The sequence below is a fragment of the Raphanus sativus genome, chromosome 6 (assembly GCF_000801105.2).
Source record: "Raphanus sativus cultivar WK10039 chromosome 6, ASM80110v3, whole genome shotgun sequence".
In the NCBI taxonomy this organism is placed as follows: Eukaryota; Viridiplantae; Streptophyta; class Magnoliopsida; order Brassicales; family Brassicaceae; genus Raphanus; species Raphanus sativus.
In genome coordinates, this window is record NC_079516.1 from 38,795,197 (window position 1) to 38,818,536 (window position 23,340).

The 23,340-nt window shown below is 34.6% G+C and overlaps 6 protein-coding genes across 7 annotated transcripts; 3 read left to right on the top strand and 3 right to left on the bottom strand.

Annotated features, from left to right (window-relative positions):
- Nucleotides 1-1,731: 1,731 nt before the first annotated feature.
- LOC108812531 (uncharacterized) lies at nt 1,732-5,846 on the bottom strand. 2 transcript variants are annotated; one of them, XM_056989052.1, is made up of 16 exons: nt 5,751-5,825; nt 5,500-5,659; nt 5,145-5,325; nt 4,967-5,046; nt 4,745-4,783; nt 4,616-4,634; nt 4,088-4,141; nt 3,353-3,480; nt 3,205-3,273; nt 3,005-3,090; nt 2,803-2,912; nt 2,577-2,627; nt 2,429-2,487; nt 2,294-2,338; nt 2,138-2,212; nt 1,732-2,026 (listed from the first exon to the last, which is right to left on the bottom strand). In XM_056989052.1, exons 2-16 carry the CDS (start codon nt 5,629-5,631, stop codon nt 1,901-1,903), a joined length of 1,254 nt encoding a protein of 417 aa, XP_056845032.1. In that variant the 5' UTR covers nt 5,632-5,659; nt 5,751-5,825; the 3' UTR covers nt 1,732-1,900. The 2 variants fall into 2 exon arrangements, with proteins under 2 accessions (XP_056845032.1, XP_018440316.1); XM_018584814.2 differs by lacking the exon at nt 4,088-4,141 and having other exon boundaries at nt 5,500-5,846.
- A 2,592-nt stretch (nt 5,847-8,438) lies between these two features.
- On the top strand, nt 8,439-9,129 carry LOC108809382 (uncharacterized). The gene is made up of 3 exons (XM_018581527.2): nt 8,439-8,598; nt 8,672-8,724; nt 8,827-9,129. Exons 1-3 carry the CDS (start codon nt 8,508-8,510, stop codon nt 8,956-8,958), a joined length of 276 nt encoding a protein of 91 aa, XP_018437029.1. The 5' UTR covers nt 8,439-8,507; the 3' UTR covers nt 8,959-9,129.
- A 2,172-nt stretch (nt 9,130-11,301) lies between these two features.
- On the top strand, nt 11,302-12,552 carry LOC108807030 (putative F-box protein At3g52320). The gene has a single exon (XM_018579265.2). The coding sequence runs from the start codon at nt 11,302-11,304 to the stop codon at nt 12,550-12,552; it is 1,251 nt and encodes a 416-aa protein (XP_018434767.1).
- Nucleotides 12,553-15,309: 2,757 nt separating this feature from the next.
- LOC108806290 (serine/threonine-protein kinase-like protein At3g51990) lies at nt 15,310-16,647 on the bottom strand. The gene has a single exon (XM_018578361.2). The coding sequence runs from the start codon at nt 16,547-16,549 to the stop codon at nt 15,461-15,463; it is 1,089 nt and encodes a 362-aa protein (XP_018433863.1). The 5' UTR covers nt 16,550-16,647; the 3' UTR covers nt 15,310-15,460.
- Nucleotides 16,648-18,965: 2,318 nt separating this feature from the next.
- Nucleotides 18,966-20,887, top strand: LOC108806520 (uncharacterized). Its single transcript, XM_018578660.2, has 7 exons — nt 18,966-19,242; nt 19,313-19,404; nt 19,481-19,631; nt 19,715-19,842; nt 19,922-20,080; nt 20,167-20,352; nt 20,458-20,887. Exons 1-7 carry the CDS (start codon nt 19,026-19,028, stop codon nt 20,674-20,676), a joined length of 1,152 nt encoding a protein of 383 aa, XP_018434162.1. The 5' UTR covers nt 18,966-19,025; the 3' UTR covers nt 20,677-20,887.
- A 17-nt stretch (nt 20,888-20,904) lies between these two features.
- LOC108808458 (acyl-CoA--sterol O-acyltransferase 1) lies at nt 20,905-22,299 on the bottom strand. The gene is given in 9 exon segments (XM_018580599.2): nt 20,905-21,202; nt 21,204-21,268; nt 21,270-21,367; nt 21,370-21,418; nt 21,421-21,492; nt 21,494-21,523; nt 21,525-21,564; nt 21,566-21,651; nt 21,654-22,299. Coding segments are annotated over 9 exon segments (1,011 nt in total). The 5' UTR covers nt 21,927-22,299.
- Between the last annotated feature and the right edge of the window lie 1,041 nt (nt 22,300-23,340).

The window sequence follows — 23,340 nt, forward strand, 5'->3', positions numbered from 1 at the left end:
TTAATATTAAGATGTCAAAAAAAAACTTTAAGATTAAAAAAATATTTTTTATTCAACGTATATTTAGCAATATGTATTTATATATTTAAAATTACAATTTTGAAATATTCTTTAATTTATATCTTTTTGTTAAAATATATTAAATCAAATTTTGTAAATGCAAGAGAAAATTTTGTTAAGTGTATAATTATCAAAATATAAAACTAAATAATTCTCTAAAATTTATGGATATCAAAAATAAACTAATAGTATTGGATTAGAAAATTACATTTAAAACTGTATAATTTTGAAGAATTGTTTTACTAATAATAATTATAAAACAGAATTAAATTTTGAAAAATTCCAAAATAATATTATATTTTTATTTATAACATTATATTATTTATTGCTATATTAATATGATCTATGAGTTATTACCATATTTTAAAACTTACTAAAAATACAAATCAACAATAAATGTAAATGTCCATGTCATTATTTAACAAATTTTTTTTTTTTCAAAATGCATAGTATTTTGAAGAATTGTTTTTGTAATAAAAATATATACTTATAAAATATAGCTAAATAATATTTCGAAATTTTAATTATTATTATATTTCTATTTAATTTATTATTTATAATTATAAAACAGAATTAAATTTTGAAAAATTCCAAAATAATATTATATTTTTATTTATAACATTATATTATTTATTGCTATATTTATATGATCTATGAGTTATTACCATATTTTAAAAACTTACTAAAAATACAATTCAACAATAAATGTAAATGTCCATGTCATTATTTAAAGAATTTTTTTTTTCAAAATGCATAGTATTTTGAAGAATTGTTTTTGTATTAAAAATTATATACTTATAAAATATAGCTAAATAATATTTCGAAATTTTAATTATTATTATATTCCTATTTAATTTATTATTTATTGTTATATTAATTATGATATATAAGTTATTACCATATTTTAAAATTTTACCTTAAATATAAATCAATATTAAATGTAAATATGTCATAATGATCTATAAGTTATTACCATATTTTTAAAAAATTATTTTAAATATAAATCAATACTAAAAGTAAATATCCATGTCATAATTTATTTCAAGACATGTCATCAATGTTAGTGTGTCAAGTCATAATTTTCTTTCAAAATTAATATGGTGATGACACATGTCAAAATCACTTCTCAAATATATATACTTATAAAATATAGCTAAATAATATTTCGAAATTTTAATTATTATTATATTTCTATTTAATTTATGATTTATTGTTATATTAATTATGATATATAAGTTATTACCATATTTTAAAATTTTACCTTAAATATAAATCAATATTAAATGTAAATATGTCATAATGATCTATAAGTTATTACCATATTTTTTAAAAAATTATCTTAAATATAAATCAATACTAAATGTAAATATCCATGTCATAATTTATTTCAAGACATGTCATCAATGTTAGTGTGCCATGTCATAATTTTTCTTTCAAAATTAATATGGTGATGACACATGTCAAAATCACTTCTTAAATATAGATTAGGGGATATGAATACAAAAAAAAATAGTTTTTTTTTGTAGTTCATAATAGTTTGATGGATCATTGGGTACTTTGGATGCTCTTTTTTTACAATGTTGGAGTGGTAGTAACGGTTCCATGCCTGACCTGCATTACAACCACTGCTGTACGTTTGAGATACTTTTTGAGGAATACATTTTCAGAGCATCAACTTCAACTATTCTCTCGCTAGTTTTCAATAAAAGCATGACTGCCTTACAAAGGGATTGTTCAACAAGTGTCTACCCTTTGCCCGAGAACCCTCTCTACCCTTGAGCTTTCTTATATTCTATGTACCCCCCATCCAACAAAAGATGCATAGTATCATTATCATGATTCAACACTTAGATGCGTCAAGGCTCTCCCACAACTGTAAAGTTTTTCTCATGACTGGATCAGCTGAAAATCCTTCTGCGTATGCCCCTATCGCCACCAATAAGCTCCTCCATTTCTCCCCATTGTCCTGTACACATCACCAAACCAATTTCCGCTCTTACTTATTTCGCTTCTTATTTACTGTATATTCTATATAGTACGTGTAAAGCCCTTTCGAACAAATTGCAGTCATACTAACCTCTGGTTTCTTAAAAACAAGATCTGTCGTTTCAAATGGTACTATGTAATCGGGGAGATCAGTCCGTAACAGTGCCTGCCATTTAACCAAAACAACAAAAATTAGTCATCTCTGCTGAAATGAACGAGAGAAGGCAAAAAAAAAAAAAAAACCTACCAACTTCTTGCTTAGCATGGCTTGATCCGCGTTAGCTATTATGCTCTGTTGTAAAAAAAAAAGTAAGAGAGAAAAATTAGGCAATTTCGTATCCAACAAGTACTAGGTCGCCTATGCAAGAGCCATCTCACTCACCTCTTTTAATTTTCCTTCCTTTATCTCATCGATAGACTGCAGCAGATTCTCCAACGTGCCTGATGACATAATCAGAATCACTATCAGGCAACAAGGAGGGCGCAAATCAATGAAATCAAAGCATGTAGTATATGTGTCAACGACTCACCAAATCTAGATAACAGTTCCACTGCATGCACGTTCCCTATTCCATCAATTCCTGCACGTGAACACACAAACATATGATTGGATTGGATCTCACTTTAGCTATTCTCTCTGTTCACTTTTGCTAAATTTTTGTATCTAACCCTATTCACAGATGAAGCTGTGAAACGAAATATTTACAGAAAAAGAATATCAGAAACAACTTCGTAAGGGGTAGAGAAGGGTGTTACCTGGAATGTTATCAGACTTGTCTCCAGCAAGGGCTATGATATCAACAAACTGGGCTGGCTTCAAATTTCCAAACTTTTTAGCAAACTCTTCTACTCCAAAAGAAACCATCCTGGCCATACGAAGCGGCGGTATTGACACCAATGAGTGAGAATATGCAAATATACATAAAAAGACAACAGTTGTCTAACGTGAATTTCTTACTCTGATCCGCGTGGTGCTATTCGAAGAAGACGCAGTGACGGAGAAAGAATCTGAAAGAAGTCTTTGTCAGGAGAGACAACTCGAACCTGTAAAGAGGCAACAAACAAATGATCAGTCCATATCTAGAAAAAGGAAAAAAAATCAACGGGACCTAGTTAAAATTAGCAAAGAACACTTTTTGAATAACTGATAATCATTACTTTATAACCGGCACCAATGCTTCGCATAGCCAGTGTTCCTATAACATCATCAGCTTCTACACCTGGCACCTGTATTCATAGAATTGTTACCCATTAGTGAGTAATCATCCCAATCAAAGGAAATATGGCATTCAAGTGTATGATTTACCTCTATAACCTTTACAGACATTGCCTTGATGGACGCTTTGAGATATTGAAGTCCTTGTACTATGGTATCAGGTGTGGGAGGACGATTACTTTTATAAGCAGGGTAGAGAGTATGACGGAAGTTCATGCCTGTAAAAGTTAAAGCACAGAATAAAGATACTGACGAGATTACATATTATTCATCCTTCACACTCTAACACAAAGGAAAGGAAGAATCATGCCGGGATTGCGAAAAAAGTCTAAAAAGCATACTGGAAAGATAAGCATTCACTCCGAAGGAGAGAGAGTATTGGATATACATATCTGTGCTCAGCAATACAAGACGGTAATAACAAAAGACAGCAGCGACTGAGTATTGGAGCTAAATACTGCCCAACCGGTAAGATATATTTTCATAAATCAATTTACTCTATTCTCTACACCAAAGTTTATGACTGCCAAAAAGCGACAGCCAAACAGCCCACCTTGTCACCCTTGACAAGTAAGCCATAATATCTGGACTAAATTCTCTGAGGCGCACAAAGAAAATCAGTTATAACTGAAAGTAAAATGTCTATAGAAGCAATTTATTGAAGGCTTATGTATTAATTGTGATATTCTTAGTGATGATATTGCTTTCATAACCATCGAGTCAGCATACTAACTTAACTCTCAGAAAAACAACCCATTTGTTAGACAATCAACTGATCCAACCAACATCATTAACTTAAGTGTGACTTTAAGACATGGAGCTTACCTTTTGAAGAATGATAACCAATTGACGAATTAGAAGTACTGCCAAAAGCAACTCCTGAAAAAGACTCTATATCGTCAAAAGGAGTAAACTAGAAAAGTACAGGTCCACAAACATTGTAATCTTCTTGCCCCACATATCCTTGTCTATTAGATGATATATTTGTCAGACTACCACACTCATATATAATTAGAAAACCCTCTCTTGATAGCTTAGTAGAAAATCCCATTAACGATGCACTGATGATTATCAACATCAAGTAATATATCACTACATAGGTGGTTGAGAACGTCAGCACTGAATTTAAACAATTGAGGAAGCCGATACTTGTACAAAAATACAATAAATTTTGGGGCAAAGTTTAGCAAACAACACTCAACAAGGTGAACACAATCATTTTTATATGAGAGGAAAAGTAGTGAATAGCATATCTATAGATAACTTGTGGAGCAATTAGCATCAACTGATAAGAGGCCATAACTATGAAACTAGAGCAAGATTAATGCGCCCTACGCTAAAGTTAGGACTCACCATCATGGTCGAACACCACCTGCATGTACACAGAGAACTAAGTCAGCAGGATAATATCCAATAAGGAAATGTGAGAAAAGAGAACTTCCATCTTAAAAATCAGAGAGAGAAAATGGAAATGGAACATACCGCCACATGGGATGGGAGAAACTTCAAAACATCAATGATCTGCAAGTGATAACACAAGGCAGAAAAAGGTAATCCTAAAGTCAGAAGAGTAAACAAGAAAGAGAAACACAATTCAAAAGGCAACCATGATTACTCGAACAGGCATCCTGAAATGCTATAAGAAACATTTTTCAAACTCAGTAGAATAGATATGTAGAGGAGAGTATGAGAGATTGGACTTACAAGAGAAAGAGCAGAGAAAATAGTCAAAACCCAGTCGGCGTTTCCATCAGCGTGAGTTAGATGACCATGATTCAACCTTGCTGCCCAGTCAAAAATGTCAGTGAGTTGTGAGAGAAAAAAGTTACATTCTTTTTCTATGAATTTTAACTTAAGGAGTAGTAGAGGCATTATATTATACCTAAGAGCTTATAGTAAGCCCTGTAAATAATGGATGTCCCATCGATAAGCATCACTCTACCATTCGAAGAAGCAGCGCTAATTTCTGCTGAGTTTATCGACGACGACGCAGGCGCAAGATGTTGAATTTTGGAGAATTGAGAAACCGTGGCGTCCAAATTACATGTGGAACTGCAAAAACACTGAACTCTCCCCAGATATGTAATAAGTATCAACAACATTAGAATCTATTTCCTCAATATCTTATGTGAATCAGCTAAACCTAGGAGCTAAACCGATTCTGATGTGAAACATATGATTTTAAGAGTAAGAAGAGCACAGCGATGTTGAAGTAAGCATGCCTCTCTCTCTCTCACCTTGGTGGTGAGTGAAAGAGAAGGAGAGATGAGAGAGTAGTTCCTCTTCCTATTGCATAGATTTTCAATTCTCCTGGGCAAACATAGATTTCTCCAGAGAAAACGGGAGTGATGAGAGAGATGCGACGTCATTAGGTCAGTGACAAGGAATGAACCTGAACTGAAACACTTTCACAAAATCTACAAAAGCAGACGAATCGAAACGAAGACGGAGAGAGAGGAGTGTGGAGGAAGCTTAGGAAGGATTTTACGGCTTTATGCGTCTTCGTGTCTTCCTTCCCTCGGACTCGACTCGACTCGACTTGACTCCACTCTTAACCAAATCTTCTTTCTCCCACCTATAGAACGACTCCAATTGACCTGCGGGTTCGGTTTAGTCGAGCTGGTTAGTTCGCTTTTACGGTTCGTTCGATATTTGAAAAAATTTACCAAATTGAACCAAAGTAATTTACGGTTTGATTCGGTTCCTTTGGATTTCTAATAATTTGATGAGAATTATATCTATATATTATTACTAGTTTTTACATATTATAAAATAAATAAATATATATTGAATAACTGGAAAATTAATAACTAAACTAAGGTGCACGTATAAATCAAACTATTGTTCTTGTTTATTGACGATTTTATGGTAAATAAATTAAAACAATCAATTTTATCAACTGTATACTATATTTAATTAAATTTTATAATATTAATAATAAAAAGTTAAACAGAAACAATAGAATGTATACAGATTGTAAACAAATCTTTATTATTTAAAATTATTAATTGCTATATATATTTTAGTCACATTAGCTAATTATGTATATTTTATTTAAAAAAATAGATAATAAATTTCAACTTGATAAATGAATGTTCTATAATAGATATATTATACAATATAACATTTCCTAACAGTTTAGTTTTGGAGTAACAAAATTCTCAATTGATTCTCAAACCGCCATGTAAATAAAATTAACATTCCAATTACGTGCAACTCAACGTGACATTTTTTTATTAGTACAAATTACATGTTATAACTTTTTAAATGTTTTTCTATTAATATACATTGAATATGTTTACTATTCTTGTACGTATTTCAGATCACGAGTCGCTGATCTATAAATTCTTTTTAAAATCTTTATCTGGAAAAATGTTAAATTCATGCAAAAGACACTGAAGTATAGCTCTCTGATTGTTTTTGATCATGCTTCTGACATCATGTTTTTGATTATCCCTAATAGTTTTTTTGTTAGTTTGTCCTAATTTATTTAAATATTATTATAATGATGATCCACTTGTACAGACTAATATGTCCAACTAATTTAAATTTTAATATAATTTTCAATTTTAATTTCAATTATTTAACTAATTTCAAATATTAAATTAATCAAAAGATATATTTTTTTTTATTACAACACAACATAGATAATAGCTTGGTACTTATAAAATCTTTTATTTATTATATCACCAAACCACACATGTAAAATGTATCACATCATAATAACCTAAAAAAAATTTATTAATAAAATATAATAACATAAAAGATAAATATACAACTAAATCATAATTATTGTTATCAGTGAAGTCTATGAAATCAAACCCATCTTCATCAAATCGCAACTGCATTTTATATGAATTTCTTCTTTATCGATGTTTATAGTGACACCTGTTAACAAAATTTACAACAATTATAAATATATTTGTATTTAAGTAAAATTTTATGAACTAAAGGTAATAAGTTAATATATATAGTAAAAGCTTAATTTTTTTAAAAGAAAAATTAGCGAGAAATTATATTTTTTGGACTCATATATTTTTGATTGGTAAGATAATTGGGTCATAAAGAAAATCTCCTCTTTAAAAATAATGAATAAAACTGTTAAACAATTAATATTACTAAAGTAAACATAAGATGAACAAAACTTTATAATTATTTTTAGATATTGATGATACTCGTTAATAGTAATAATCCTTAAATAGAATGAAAATATTTATTAAACTATCACTAAAATTTAAAAATAACAATTCAAAAAGTTAGTTATTAAAACTAGTGACCTAATTAAATTATGGAATATGACAAATAAACTTCTAAAAATAATAAAACATGAAAAATAAACAAAATAACTTAAAATCATGGAGAAAATGATAAGTGATCAAAACTAAAACTACCACTTAAAATTATTTTAAAATATGACAAATAAATAAAACTAACAATTAAATTTATTAAGAACATAATAAATAAATAACCTAAGTTATGGAGAATATGACAATTAAGCAAAACTAAAACTATTTAAAACATAACAAATAAGCATATTACCTGAAATTATTGAAAAATATGAAAATAAGTAGTAAACAACAAAAAATAATTTGAATCACAGAATATTACGGAAAAACTGATAAGTAAGTAAAATCACTTCGTAAAATAATGAGTGTGATTGGTAGTTGATGTAGGTGTTATCTACAATCCTATTTATTTATACAACACTAAATTCAGAGTAATCAAGTTTTAAATTTTTTATTTAAACCACAACTCTTGAAATAACTTACATGTATAATTGCTCTGCATAACCAAATATTCAAAGCAATTTTTAAAAACTTTCTATAAAATTTACAACAATAAAATCTAAAGTCATAGCAAAAAGTCTGTAGATTTTTTTATATATCAATTTTTTTAAAGCTACATTAGTATCGATTGAACTGGACCAAAAAAAATTTGGATAAATTTATTTAAATTATTTTATTTTTGCATGATTTAAGCTAGTTGAATCAATTCAATTCAAAATATTAGTATTAATTCAATTTGTTTTAAACCGAACAAAATGGAGCTAACCGATATCGACCCTGCAACCAAATTAATTTTGTGAGTGTGCTAATCGGGTTTATATCATCAATACAGGCCTCCTCTCTAAAGCCCATTATATAGGCCTTGAGTGCGCTGTTTTTAATTACATCAAAACCCTTAAGAGTACACAGAGGCCGTCGAAAACCCTAGAGACAACGAGAAGTTTAGATCAAAGAAGAAGATGACGCAAAAGAGCAATCAGTTCAAGGGCCAACAGAAGAAGAAGACAGTTGCCCCAAATCGCCATGGAAAAGCCATTCAAACTCGCAAAGGTAATTCTCACTCGAATCCCTAACGATTTGTGGTTTTTCTCAGATTTTCATTGTCTTCTTGTTGTTCTTACAGGAAGGAGATATATGAAACCATCAAAGACAACGAAAGAGTCAGACACCGACCGGGTACTTTTCTCTTTCCTTACAAATCTTCCATAAATCTTGCTAGTGTCGAACTGTTTGTTTTTATCATTTTTAATAAAGTTGGTTTTGTTGATACTGGAGCAGGAGCTTACGAAATTCATAAACCATTGCAATGAAGTGAAAGCTGCCAATGCTGCTTGCAAAGAAGGTGGTCAACTCAATATCCTCAAAGCTGAATCCCAAGCTGATCCTTCCAAGAAGAAATCCGCCAAGTAGACAAATCCTCTTCTTTTTTTCTTTTCAGAGTGTTCCAACTTTTGTGTTTTTTTACAACAGTTTTGTCACAAAACAAGAGTAACAAAGGTTTATGTTAAAGCAAAACTTTCTACGAGTGTTTGAATTCCCATACGCTTTATGAATTTACTACCACTGTGAGCTGTTATGTTACGACCTTCTTCATTCCTATTTCTAAGTAACTGATTTAAGGCCAAGTTGGTTGTGCCTTCTCCAATATGTGGAGACCTTATCCACTACACAGCTAGACAGAACTCTTCCACTCTTCTGATCAGTCACAAGTCGCAACACAACAATCATAATCGATGTATCATTCCTTTTTAACTGTTGTATCGAGTACATCTGTCCCATTTTCCTGTGATAAAAACAAAATACTGTTTTGTTTGCACAAGCCAATTTACATTTTACAGCTTGCATCTTTGAAACAAACACAGCCGTTTCTTAGCATGAAACATATGCCGCAGTTGTTTCAGAGAAGGCGAGATTTGGAGCGTTGGTTAACATATATAATTTAAAAAAATAGAAATAAAAACGAATTTACAATCAAATAATATTTATTTGAAAAAATAATATATTTATATATACTATGATTTCGTAAAAAGGAAATTTAAAAAAATAATTTTAATATTAGAAAATAAAAATTTCTTTTAAAACATAATCTTAAGCAATATAAATATATTTTCAAAGTAATAAAAATATTTTTATTATATCTATACATTTTCTCGGATAAATACAGAAAATAAATTGATTGGATAAACAAAGATACCTTTAATTGAATAATATTATTTTATAATTAGTATTATTGAAATGGTTTATTTGTTATTATAATATTTGTTGACTAATAATATTTATAATTAAAATAAAACTAAAAATGTCTATAAAAACATTTTACATATAAAAAATAGATTCTCAAGAAAAAAATTAAAAGAACTGATTTTTATTTTTAAAACATTAAATGATACTTTTATGAAAACTAATTTTACCACAAGCATACTTTGGAGCAAATTAGCTCAATGTCCTAAAATAAGTGGGATACCATAGAATGGGGAAAAAATAGTAAAGATAGGGAGAGGAAAATTGGAGGAATATTGTGTATGGAGTGCAAATAGGGTGAATTTTGTGTGCATGGAGTGCAAATACTCTACTTTGAACAAATAATTACAAAAATATTTTTTAAATAAGATAATCCTAAACATTTTTAATGAACTAAACATATTATATTTTGCTACAATTAAAAATATATATTTTACTTAATATTTAGTTTTTTGTCTTTTTCTATTATATTTGTAAAATGACAATCTAATATACCCATAATAAAAGTACATAAGAAAATCTGAATTATTATATTTAAAATTATTTAAAATGATTTTAATTCAGTTTTATAAATCTAAGTTATAATATTACTTAGAGATTTCAAAATATTTTAATTAATACTAATATTGATATGCATCTATGAGCTTATATATTTTTTATTAGTTACTTTCTTTTATGAAACTTTCTACTGATCATCAATTTTTTTTTTTAATATTTTAGAAAATCAAAAAAATAACAAATTATTATAAATATTATAAAAATATATTTACACATTTAAGATGAAAAACTGAAACTGATTGATCAAAATATAGAAGAAAACTTGAAATATAGAAGTAATGACTTCACTTACCTTTTATATTATTCTTTTTAACGAATAAAAATGTTTACATTAACTGCGAAGGATAGAAAAGATATTGCGCAACTTTTCTTGTTTGGTGTGAAAGTGTGTAAAACGTCAAATATAAAAGAAAAACAGGAGTACAAACTAAAGCAAATGTAAGACATACATTATTTACTTCTCCAAATCGTATGCAAGTTCTTACTCTATCCCAAGGAGGGGAGGAACTATTGTTACAACAATGCATATACATTCACCTACCGCGAAGCAGGTTATTTCACAGATTTGTATTATTATTTTACTTTGAATTTATTTTCAAATCTGAAAAAATGGTATTTTTACCACATTTGAAAAATTCTCAATCTAAGATATCATAAATTTTCACAGAGCATAAATAAATTTTACAAAAAAGTGAAAGGTTTATCATGTGGTCGTGGCGTTTGGGTTAAAAGGAGATAGATACTGGTAAATATTTTCCTAAAACAGAAAGTAAAAGGTAAAATTAATTAATTTAAATGGAAAATAGGGTAAATAAATGTATAAAGGGAAAAGTGTACGATTCTCTGTGAGGTCTGTTTTTATATAAAGTACATATGCTTATTTAAGTTCTAGGGTTGGGTTGATTGACAAAGGAAAAAAAACGCAGGCTAGACCGAATAGATCCCCTGTAAGCTATGGTGGGGTTATCTTTCCGTATTGCTGTGGTGAAAGGTTTGAGGAAGAAGAAGAAGATGAAAAGATCAAAGGTCAAACGGAATAGAAGAGTCCTACTCTACAAGCTCGATTCAAAACCACCAGTAACCGTTGACCTTCCGGAGCTCCCTGAGGATGTGTTGATGCAGATCTTGGCGAGATTGCCCGCGAAGTTATTGATGCAGTTCAAGTGTGTCTCTAGGCTCTGGTATTCCATCATCTCATCCCGTTATTTTGCTAATCTTTTCCGTAAAGTTGCATCGCCGCTACGTGAACGGCGTCTGTTCATGTACTTAGTGGACAAGAATGGGCACGGCGACTATGCCCTGCTCTCTAAATTGATTAAGAACTTGAAGGCGAACACCTTCCAACTCCAGGAATATGTGACAATACCAGGAATGGGAGGCTGCTTGGTCAACGTTCTTGAGGGATTGATGTGTTGCAGAATTGGGAGAAGCGTGAGGATCTGTAACCTCACCACCAAGCAGCACGTGGAGTTGCCAATAGTTGTATCGAACATCTCGGGAGATAATTCCTCCAATATGTGGAACCACTTTGGATATGATCCTATTCAGGAGGAATACAAAGTGATTAGCCTAACTTGGGAGATGGCACAAGAGAGAGTAGTGAGATCCGAGTATCACGTTTTGGTGCTTGGCCCTGGAGCTTCTTGGAGGAGAATCACCCAAAGCGTCCCTCCGCATCATCATCCTTGCTCGCAAGGTGTCTCCATGGACGGTGTCTTGTATTATGGTGCATTGACTGGTGATAATACATTTCTGGTTGTGAGTTTTAACATGAGCTCCGAGAAGTTCAATTTGATCAAATTACCCCTTCATGCTGCTGGCACCAATCTAATGAACTATGGAGGAAAACTTGCTGTCTTCGACTGCTCCCCGGCCCATCTGGCGAGTGATCGTAGTTTGGACCTGTGGGTTTTGGAGGATGAGAGCCAATGGTCAAACAAGAAGACTTTTGTTTTGCCTATTTCAAACATCGTGGTTATCATCCCGGGTGAGTTGTCCGTGCAGGGTACTAGTCGTGAGGGTATGGTTATGGTTTTCTCTAAGACTGCTTACTCTTCATTGCATCTCATATGCGATCTGCATTCTTGTAAGATGATTGAAGGGGTTCTATTGTCCAAATTGCGGGAACGCCTCCCTTTTGAGACTGAGTCTTTGCATAGGACTTATTGGGATGATTTTGAGAGCATTATGTATTTGGAAACCTGAGTTACTTCTGTTTTATTGGCAAACCCTTCCTAAAAATAATTATATTTATGCCTTCATATATGTCTATCTTAACATCTTAAGCGTGTAAGAACTTGTGACTTCCTGGCACTTACATGTCTTGATTGTGAACGTTCTTGGTTTGTTTGTATTGCAATTTCAGTGTAAGATTTTGAAGTGCTGTTTGAGTTCTTTCATGTATTGGATCGCAAGTGTCAATTTGATATCTTGCATAATGTTTTTATCAAAATTTTATAAGCTTATGTCTCTATCATTCAGACTATTAATTTTGGTGGGTTAGTTCTTATTTGTGTCAGAAATCATGTTAAGCTTCCAAATACTTAATAGACAATCAAGTTGAGAAAGTTCAAGATGGGATGGGCTCTGCTTTTTTTGGCTTGTATTGTAAGTTTAAGAATATATCCTTAATCGAGATGAATATACATTTGTGTTACCCTCTCTACCAAAAGCTGCAACATGATTGATTTCCAAATAGTTGGAAGTTTTGATAATATTCAAATATTCTTGAGATCTTTTGCATCTCTAAATAAGAAAAACCAATGCTTAAAGTATCTCTTTTAAAATTCTTAAAATCTCTTATTTCATTCAGCTGTTGTTAACCCTTTTTTAAATTTTGAAAAGCTATATTTGTTTCAGAAATGTATATATTTTACATACAACATCTAAAGCAGGCCTAATCTAAAGGTATCGATGATAAAGAAGCTAGTACTGCTTCCCCTACCAACCCCTCCTCGAAGCTTCAGCTCATCTTGTTCCAAATGTTGGATGATGCTCAAAGCTTATCACGTCTTTGTCCTCTTTTGTTTCTGAGCAACAAATCTAACCCCTTGCTTTCCTAGCTCCACCGTCTTCACTTTTCCATTCTCAAGCGTCACCATCAACTTCGATTTAACATATATAATTTACTTCAGGTGATGAGGGGGTTGTTGCTTTAGGTGTTCTCAGTGAGTGTTTTGAGTCTACCTCCTGCAGTTATCATGGATTTAAGAGTAGTCACTTAGTTAATCCAACAAGGGTTCAGATACTTTTACTCTCCCTAGCGAAGACCCGCTAAGTGATGAGGGGCTTGTTGCTTTAGGTGTTCTCAGTGAGTGTTTTGAGTCTACCTCCTGCAGTTATCATGGATTTAAGAGTAGCCACTTAGTTAATCCAACAAGGGTTCAGATACTTTTACTCTCCCTAGCGAAGACCCGCTAAGAAACAGTTGGTTCTCGCTTAGAGATAAGTGAAACGACCCACTTGCTCTGTGCGTCCTGCCAACTTGGGTCAGTGGAACAATTACAAAATCTGTCAGGAAATTTGTGATTAGGTTCTCATATTTAATTGTAAACAATTTAATAAGCTTGGTCAGAGGAAGAAGTCAGAATGCTGATGCGGATTGAAAGACTCTCTATGTTAGTTGGAGAGTTTTTCAGTTGAAGTGAGAACTGGAGCGTTATGTAGTTTTCATTGTTCTCTGTCATAGTTTATGCATTTAGAACTAGAAAATTGATAGTGAGACCACGAGGTCTCAGACGATTCTCTCGTGGAGGAATCGTATGGATAAGTTGATCGGATATCTCGTATGTGAGTGATCCGATATCTTCTCGAGACCGTTTTCTGGTTGTAGTGCTTTTTGATTAATATATAAGAGTTGATTCATCAGATGAAGACGTTGAGGATGATTACATACGTGTATAGAGGGGTATCAATCTTAACATAATATTCGCTGCGACATACAAAATTTTACAGTTTTACTTTTGGAGTTCCACAGTCGCAGAGCTTTACCTAACAATAGGCATGGGCGTTTTTACCTCAACTCGAAGTACTTACCTGAACCCGAACCGGAAAAATCGAAACCAAATCCGAATGATTATACAAAAACATCCGAATGATATTTATGAGCCTACTACTTTGGTGTTTGGTTATAACTCGAACTGATCCGAAATCCGAAATAGGATCCGAAAATATCCGAAATTAGTTAAATATGTTAATGTTTTGATATATTTTAAGGTGATTTAGATGTTTTTGACTATTCAAAATATTTTTGTAGTTTGTTTTATTTGTTATTTTGAATTATTTTAGCTAATTTAGTTAGTTTAACTAATATTTAATTAGATTTGTAAATAATTTATATATTTTGAAACAAAAATTTTTTACTTTTTGAAGTTTAAAAAATATATTTTTGAACGATTTTAATCATTGGTTACATCCTATCCGAACTGAACCCGGAAGGAACCGAACCGAATCTGATCCAATAACTAGTAAATACCGAATGGTACTTCTAAGCATAACCCAAAAAATCCGAAAATCCGAATCATCTGAACCGATACCGAACAGGCCACCGACGCCCATGCCTACCTAACAATATATATGTGAACATGTCTTACTGCACATATCAAATATACGGCATGTTCCAACTTCCACCCTCCCTTCCAAGCTTCTTGGTCAATGCAACTGCTTTTGATAAAGAAAATAAAAATCTTCATTAGCATGGATTGAGAAACCAATCCTACAGGGTACAGGCACTAGGTAGCCAAGTTCAAGTATCGTAGTGATCATTGTCAAGTTGAAGCAAATTGGAGCTCAAGTTGGGAGAAATAAGAAGGTTATCTCAACAAGTCAATATTAAGAGACTGATTTGGAATATTCTTGTGCAACTACATTTCCTCGCCTAAAATGTGGGATAAGGATAAACGCATTGACTTTAGACTAATACGTAATACACGTAATATTACGAGGTGATCCATCATAATACCATGACACAAACACGATGTTACGTGATTAAAATCTTTATTATATACAATAATACTTTTGCTGAATGAAATAATTTGACCAACCCAAAAAAAGAAACAAATGGCTTGAAAGCGAAGCACTTGATTAAAAACGTTAATAAAACTCCAAAAAGGGATCATTCCACGGGCCTGCCCACGGTCTCAACCATCATACACGGGTTCCCAATGCCCAACTCATCCCACCGCCGCGACCTAACGGACTGCGTCAACCCCGTGAGCCACCCAACCACTTCCTCCATCCCGGGCCTCTTCTCCCTACACGTCCTCACACACTTGGCCGCCACCAACCCCAAATGATTCCTCACGCTCACATCCACGGGAGGCCCGATCACCGGATCATAAATCCCCCCGATCTTCCCTCTCTTAATCATCGGAATCGCCCAGTCCACTATGAAGGACGGCGAGTACCTCACGTCTATCGCTTTCCTCCCGCTGATTATCTCCAGCAGCAAGATCCCGAAGCTGAACACGTCAGTCTTGGTGCTCAGCCTATCCGCCGTGACGTAGTCCGGGTCGAGGTACCCCATGGTGCCAGCTGGAGGGGTGGATTTCACTCTCTGGTCCTCCGCATTGCATCTGATCGCCAACCCGAAGTCTCCCAGCTTCGCGTTCAGGCTCTTGTCCATGAGAACGTTGGCGGATTTGATGTCTCTGTGCACGATCGGCGGGTCCTGCGAGTGGAGGAGGTGCACGGCTTTGGCTATCTGGAGAGCGATCTTGATCCTCTTGCTCCAGCTGGATATCGCGGGGGCGGAAGGTGAATCGGAGTGGATCACGTCGTAGAGGCTTCCGTTGAGCATGAACTCGACGACGAGGAGAGGGTCCTTGGGGTCGTCGGCGCTGTAGCCGAGGAGGTTGACGAACCTGGGGCTTCGGATCCTGGAGAGGATCTCGAACTCGTTGTGGAACTCGCGGCTGATCTCTCGGGATTTCGAAGGTCTCTTGACGGCGACGAGGCGGGAGGAGGCGGAGGAGCCGATGGCGGCTTTGTAGACGCGGCCGTGGCTGCCGCGTCCGAGGAGGTTGTCGGCGGAGAAGCCGCCTGTGGCGGCTTCGAGGTCGCGGTGGAGGAAACGGCGGAGTTTGGGACGGTCTTCTGGGGGAGATTCGGGAGGGGGTTTGGTGGAGAGGGATTTGGAGGAGGAGGAGGAGGATGAGACGGCGACTGCGACGGCGGATCCGGCTCTGCACGAGAGGTAACCCATATTGGGTTGATGAGAGAATGTTAGAAGGAGGAGGAGAGGAGGGAGGGAGAAGAAAAGGAAAGGTGTTGATGAGTCTGGTGGCGTGAGAAGTCATTTTGGTAATAAAAAGGGACATTTGATTAGATACAACTCGAAGGAAGTGGAGAAGTCATGATTCTTTCTTTTTTTCCTGTTTATGTCTTTTTCTCTAATTTTCCCATTGTCGCCCCTCTAAATTCGTTATTGCTCTCTTTTGTACCCAATAAATAATATATTTATCAATTTACACCCTTTTTTAAATCTAAAGTCGCGTCTCTAATTTATCATCAGTCCATTTTTTACTCTCATGAAGCTAATATAGCTTTTTGAAGAGGAATTAGATTTTCGGAAATTTCAATACCTTTTACGTTTTATTCGGTTTTTTCCCGAAATTTTGGATCAAATTCACTTTATCACAGTTTTATTTAAAGTTAATTGGTGTATTATTTATATTTAATGTCTGAAATCACAGAAAATTACCAAAAATATTTAAAATTACCTAAATTATTTAAAGAACTGGCAAAACTACTTAAATTAAGTGATGACTTTTTCTAAATCAACCAAAAATTCACCCCTCTAATTTATCATCATTTCATATTATACCCAAGAAATAAGTATAAAAAAAAAATTGAAGTTACACCCCGAGTTAAACTAAGGGAGAATTTGTGAGATGTACATAAGGGAGGAAAAACTCAAGCATATAGCCATTCTACAGTTGCAACGATGGATGTGACAATTAGCACACAATTTTGACTAAAAACTCCTTTTAGGCGCGTGCGTTTGATATTGACGCTTTAAAACTGAATATGTAATACTATACTATATAGTATATATTATAGTCCAAAGATTGTAACAATTAAGAATAAAGCGTTGTACTCTAATTGCGTTATACTATACATATACATAGAATAGTCTTTCACTTATATATAAATGTTGTGAGATGTATTAATAAACAATACTATAAAAGTTAAATTTATGACAATTACACAAATTTTAAATCCTAAATTCTAAACTCTAAACCCAACCCAAACTCTAAACCCTAAACCCAAACTTAAACTCTAAATTCTAAACCCTAAACCCTAAACCCAAACTCTAAATCCAAACTCAAACTCTAAACCCAAATTCTAAACCCAAATCAAAACTCTAAACCCTAAACTCTAAACCTAAACCCAAACTCTAAACCCTAAACCCAAACCCAAACTCTAAACCCAAAACCCAAACCCAAACTCTAAACCCTAAACCCTAAACCCAAACCATATACCCTAAACCCAAACTCTAAACCCAAACCATATACCCTAAACCCAAACCCTAATCCTAAATCCTAAACCTAAACCCAAACCCTTATCCATTACGTGACTATGCTATACATATTATGGTATGGAATACTCGACACATCCACAAATTTTGTATATATCAAATTCTCTAAAATTCCCTTATATAGAGAGAGATGATGAGTGACGACAACGTTGAAGGACAAAATAGTGTAACTAATGAGGTAGGGAGTAAGAAGAACCATGAGGCAGAGAAGAAGATACAAATTGCAAAATAAAAGAAAAAGAAATGTATCATACTATACTGTAATTTAAAATAGTATGAAACATATCAATGTTATTCGTTTCTTGGTTAAGAAAGAGTGACAGTGATGTCTCGCCGCGATAAAATAGGAGGAGGAGGAGGGGAGATGATGTAACAGTACATGTTTCATTATACTATTCTATGTTTATCAAATGGAATGGTACAACGCAATGTGTACTGTTCATCTTCACCAATAATTCTACGCATCCTCTACTTCTTAACCCACATCTATCAAAAAATAATAAAATTGTAAATCCAAACAAAAATATGAAGAAACGTGATCAAACACAGTTGTTGGAGCAGAGTAGATGATTAGATGACATGTGAAGTATCATTTTCCAAAAACTTCATAAAACTTTAAAATGATCATGAGACAAAAAACAGAGAATAAAGATTAATATAAATTTTGGAAAGAAAAAAATAATTTCAGAAGAACAAGATCGATAATAAAAGTGAGAGTGAGAATGAAATAGTGAGATGAAGGGTATTTTTTGTCTTTATACATATTATACAATGAATATTATAGCCAAAGAGTTGTTATGGTTATAGACTCTTTTTTTTGTGTTCTTATGTATATGCAATGCAATTTCCCTTAAACTAATGTAGTATGCTAACCCTTAGAAAGACTGGTTTGCTTGAATCTTTATCTAGATCCAAATTAGTTAAAAGATTAGTTATGCATCGCACAACCATTCAATTACCACCACGTGGACACGGAGGGTGACGACCAACGAGATGACGTGTAATAAACTTATTGGTTGAACACGTTGTAAGGAGGGACTAGTTTAGTTTCGTAATATAAACATCCGAAACCAAAAATTACACACCATTAAAAACCTTAAAGTCCTTTCTCCACTGAATTAATCTGCCTCCCCCGGCGACGATGAACTTCTTCAGATGTCTGTTGTCACTATTGGTTGTGATGGCACTAGTGGGTGGTACAACCGCTGAGAAAGCCAACTCTACCGGAGGAGGAATGGTTTGGTCCAGTGCGAGGGACGAGGCGGAGCTGGTAGAAGATTCCGGTTTGGTTATCGGAGAACAGGATCAAATCGACGGTGGCTTCTCCTCCCTTGATGGGATGTTACACTGGGCTATAGGTAATACGATCCCTCCTTCCCACTGCTTCTTCTTCCTCTAGATCTGATTCTAAAAACTATCTCCGCTTAGGCCACTCGGATCCTGCGACATTGAAGGAAGCAGCTAAAGATGCACAGAAGATGTCTATGGATGAGTTGCAGAAGCGTCAAGTTGAGCTAAAGGTGCCTACTTTATATTATGACTCTTGTTTCTGCTTTCTATGGAATCTCATCTAAAAGTTAAAAAGTGTTTGAACAGGAGCTGGTGGAGAAGCTGAACATGCCATCAGACGCCAAGTTGATGCAAATAGCTGTCTCTGACTTGAACAATGCTTCCTTGTCTCTTGAAGATCGTCACCGTGCTTTGCATGAGCTCTTGATCCTCGTTGAACCTATCGATAATGCTAATGGTAATAACTATTGAGTCTTAATTTTTTTTTTGTTCTCTTGTTCAGATGAGTTTTGATCAGCTGTTGTTATTACTCTGTAACAGATTTGAGCAAATCAGGAGGGCTTAAAGTTGTGGCAGGAGAGCTTACTCATTCTGACTCAGATGTAAGGAAACTAGCTGCGTGGGTGCTCGGGAAGGCCAGCCAAAACAACCCTTTTGTTCAAGCCCAGGTCTGTTTCCTTCCTCCGTTGAAATCTATAAGCCATCTGAAACAGTCACGTTTCTTAATTGTGTGAATCCTGGTAACAGGTTCTTGAACTTGGGGCTTTGACAACATTGATAAAGATGGTAAACTCCAACTCTACTGAAGAAGCTGCGAAAGCACTCTTTGCTGTCTCTGCCTTGATACGGAACAACATAGCTGGCCAGGACATGTTTTATGCATCACAAGGATACATTATGCTTCAGGTGAGCACACTTGTTCATGTATTATTCTCTGAATCAGATAAAGATTTTGTTTTTAAAAAACAATTCACGTTTCTTCATTGCTGCAGGATGTAATGAGCAATGGGAGCTTAGATATTAAACTTAGACGGAAAGCTGTATTCTTAGTGGGTGATTTGGCTGAGGTTCAACTACAAAACGCAGAGAAATCTGAACTCCCTATATTCAGTGATCGTTCCTTCCTAAAATCCGTGGTGGATTTGATCCTTGTGCTTGATCTTGATCTTCAAGAAAAGGTGAAACTCTCTTTTACAGTGTGCACAAATGACCTTGTTATATTATTATTATTCTGGCCACAATCACCTTCTAACTTATGGCTGTGTAAATTTCTTTTTTTTCAGGCTCTTACAGCAATTAGTACTCTTCTTCAACTTAAGTCCATAGAGCCTTTGGTTCTCAGAGACTTCTGCGGGTTGGAAGGAGCATTAGAGAGAATGAAGCTGCAGCTCAAGGAATCAATGGCGGATGAAGACAAGAGAGACTACGCTGCAGATGTGGAAAGCCTTCGTGGTGAAGTGGAACTGGTCTTCCGGAAAAAGCTTGGACTTTTTATGACATGATCAGTAACTACTCCCTGTGCGTTTGATTTATTAGTGGGAAGAGCTTTAGACTTTAGTCATAGGAGTTGTCTACATATCTGGTGGCTTAGATAGGTTTAAGATGTGTAATGATCCGTTTTGCATGCTATTTTCTCTACTTGAGAGGTTTTCATCTTTAGTTCCATATCCTGTTTGCTATGTTTTTATATAATAGTTTTATAAACTTCCACTATTTTCTTGATTCATGTTTCATGCAAGTGATGTAGTTGCAGAAACTTTGGAATAGTTGTAGCAATAAAGGGAAAAAGAATAGTCACATATATATGCAATCATGATCTTGATATGTTTCGTAGCAATATGAAACTCATGGTAAGTATTAAAGTAGAGATGAAATGATGCTCTTGATCTAGTCACCATACACCATGACAAACCCGAACCTCCCGCGATCTCCACAGTCGTGCAGAGCCCGTGTACAAGAAAGAACCACATTACCTTCCAATCCGGTATCAACCGTCCCATGTAGAAGAAGATGAGGTCATGCATAAACTCTGGCGCAAACAGCAAGTACACGAGACCAGTTCCGCCCAAAGACAGAGAACAGATGAACCGTTGGTTTCGTACACGGTAGGCCTGCCTTAGGATTCCGCTGAAGCTAGGTTCCACCGTCTCCCCCAGAAATCTTGAATTGATGTCATCGCCAGGTACGGCTTGCGAACTGTGGTTCGAGGTCAAGACCAGGCATGGGTCGAAACACGGTTGCCGTGTGGCAGATAGGATGAGCTCGAGGAAGAGATAGATATGAATCGCGTAGAGAGTAAAGACGGCTTTGTCAGGGAGATTTGCTGATATACTCGTAGACTTTTGTCATAAAGAACCAAAAGAGTAACCATGATGGTATAGTATAAGAGACTCTCTCGATGATCCTCCGTGGAAGTAAGAATGTAGGAGGTTAGGGCTCAGATGAATCTTGATGCGCAAGTAAGAGACGGCTAAGAAAAAATAGGGAGATATAAGGGTTTAGAGTTTGAAGAGTGAAGACCTCTTCTTCCTAAAGCAAAGAGAAAGAGCTTGAAGTTAGCGAGCCAGGAGTTGAAGAAAGCCGTGATACCGACTGAATGTATGGCTGATAATGACAAAGGAACTATGAAGAAATAGAGGAAGACAGGTATGAACAGTATCATCCTTCTGATCCCTTTTGGAACAAATCGGGCAACGACATAAGTGTAACACAATGAGATGATCACTAAACACCACGAGCTTATGAAACTCATCGGTAAGGAAGAATAGTAAGATGATGAATGATGATGAGGATCGACAAGTCACAAAACGGACACAACATCTTACAAAACGTGCCATGACATGAATGAAAACCATGGAGGGAAAGTCTTTGTTTTTATTTTTCTTTTTCTAGTCGTTAACAAGTTGACATAAAGAACCAGTCTCTCTCTTTCTCTCCTTTTCTCGTTGGAATATTTTAATTGCGCTAAGATACGGTAAATGGCTTATGTCTCTTCCAGTAAGGTTTTATTCCATCTTAACCTCAAGGTAAACAACCATCATCATCCCTGTTCTCCTCGCGACTTGTTCTTTTCCTGTGACCTCAAAATCAAGAATCTTATTTATCTTTGGATTTGGATCTTCCAGCTTTGAAATATATATAAATCTTTTGTTGTTGCAACGATTCAAAGAGGAATCCAACAAAGTTTCTAGGTTTGATTCTCTGTAAGCGTTGACTACTGTTGTAGTATTCATCCACTATGTTGATCAAGTAAGAACTTATTCTTCAGCACTATCATCCTTTTAGTAAAGAAACACTCCAATTTTGATGATCAGAGCAGGTTATTTCTAAAGTTTAGAATCATAGTAAAGATGGAAGAGGAAGAAGTAGAGTTTTTGGATGGAGCATGAGCATCTAGAGGATGTAGTCACACTCATAGTTGCAACCCTCCAGGCCCAGATCATGCTTCTCACTCTCACACTCATCTCATCATCACTGTACAATACTTTACTCTTCACTCTCACGCTCATCTCATCATCATCAGACTCCGGACTCTTCTGGTAGAGATGCAGGTGAAGATTGATAATGAGCTCGGTCGTTTCTCGCTTCAGAAGCAATGCAACGGTTCTGGTTTTGTGTTCAATGAAAGTGATTGTCTTCAGTGAACTCATTTTCCAAAAACTGAGTTTCATTTGACCTAATAGGCCAGATGGACCATACAATCTCAATCTCGTTTAGTCACACCGATGGATGCAACGTAGCAACAAGGAATGTAATGTGTGAAGTGGCAGGAGCAGAATGAGATGAGGGCCAAACATTTCATGAACCCTATTTAACTCCTTTGTTCCCCTTTCACCACCCATTTTCACATTAAGTGTATAACATGCAAGGGTTTAGTTAGGGGACAGAGGTAGGGTTGCAATATAGTTAACGTAATACATAAATTGTAGTTTACTCCACATGTGTCTATTCTGGTGGTACCAAAACATATTTGATTTGATGTAATTTGATTTGGAATGAGCAGGACGAGGAGGATTGTAGTTGTGTGTATGATGATGATTGTGGGCTTGAAAGATCTTTGAGGGTCCATTTATAGATTCTCTACATGTGGGCAATGGTGCAAACCCAATCACAGAAGGATAAGGTATACATCATACGTAAATGTGTGTCTTTAAGAATCCATTGGT

Excerpts from the sequence above, each read along its gene's own strand:
- LOC108812531 (XM_056989052.1), bottom strand. The coding sequence starts at position 5,631 with ATGACGTCGCATCTCTCTCATCACTCCCGTTTTCTCTGGAGAAATCTA. Across the intron at positions 5,326-5,499 it reads CTCTTTCACTCACCACCAAG|TGTTTTTGCAGTTCCACATG; the intron begins GTGAGAGAGAGA and ends GGGAGAGTTCAG. Across the intron at positions 2,339-2,428 it reads AGGAAGGAAAATTAAAAGAG|AGCATAATAGCTAACGCGGA; the intron begins GTGAGTGAGATG and ends TTTTTACAACAG.
- LOC108809382 (XM_018581527.2), top strand. The coding sequence starts at position 8,508 with ATGACGCAAAAGAGCAATCAGTTCAAGGGCCAACAGAAGAAGAAGACA. Across the intron at positions 8,599-8,671 it reads AGCCATTCAAACTCGCAAAG|GAAGGAGATATATGAAACCA; the intron begins GTAATTCTCACT and ends TTGTTCTTACAG. Across the intron at positions 8,725-8,826 it reads AAGAGTCAGACACCGACCGG|GAGCTTACGAAATTCATAAA; the intron begins GTACTTTTCTCT and ends ATACTGGAGCAG.
- LOC108807030 (XM_018579265.2), top strand. The coding sequence starts at position 11,302 with ATGGTGGGGTTATCTTTCCGTATTGCTGTGGTGAAAGGTTTGAGGAAG.
- LOC108806290 (XM_018578361.2), bottom strand. The coding sequence starts at position 16,549 with ATGGGTTACCTCTCGTGCAGAGCCGGATCCGCCGTCGCAGTCGCCGTC.
- LOC108806520 (XM_018578660.2), top strand. The coding sequence starts at position 19,026 with ATGAACTTCTTCAGATGTCTGTTGTCACTATTGGTTGTGATGGCACTA. Across the intron at positions 19,243-19,312 it reads GATGTTACACTGGGCTATAG|GCCACTCGGATCCTGCGACA; the intron begins GTAATACGATCC and ends ATCTCCGCTTAG. Across the intron at positions 19,632-19,714 it reads ACCTATCGATAATGCTAATG|ATTTGAGCAAATCAGGAGGG; the intron begins GTAATAACTATT and ends ACTCTGTAACAG.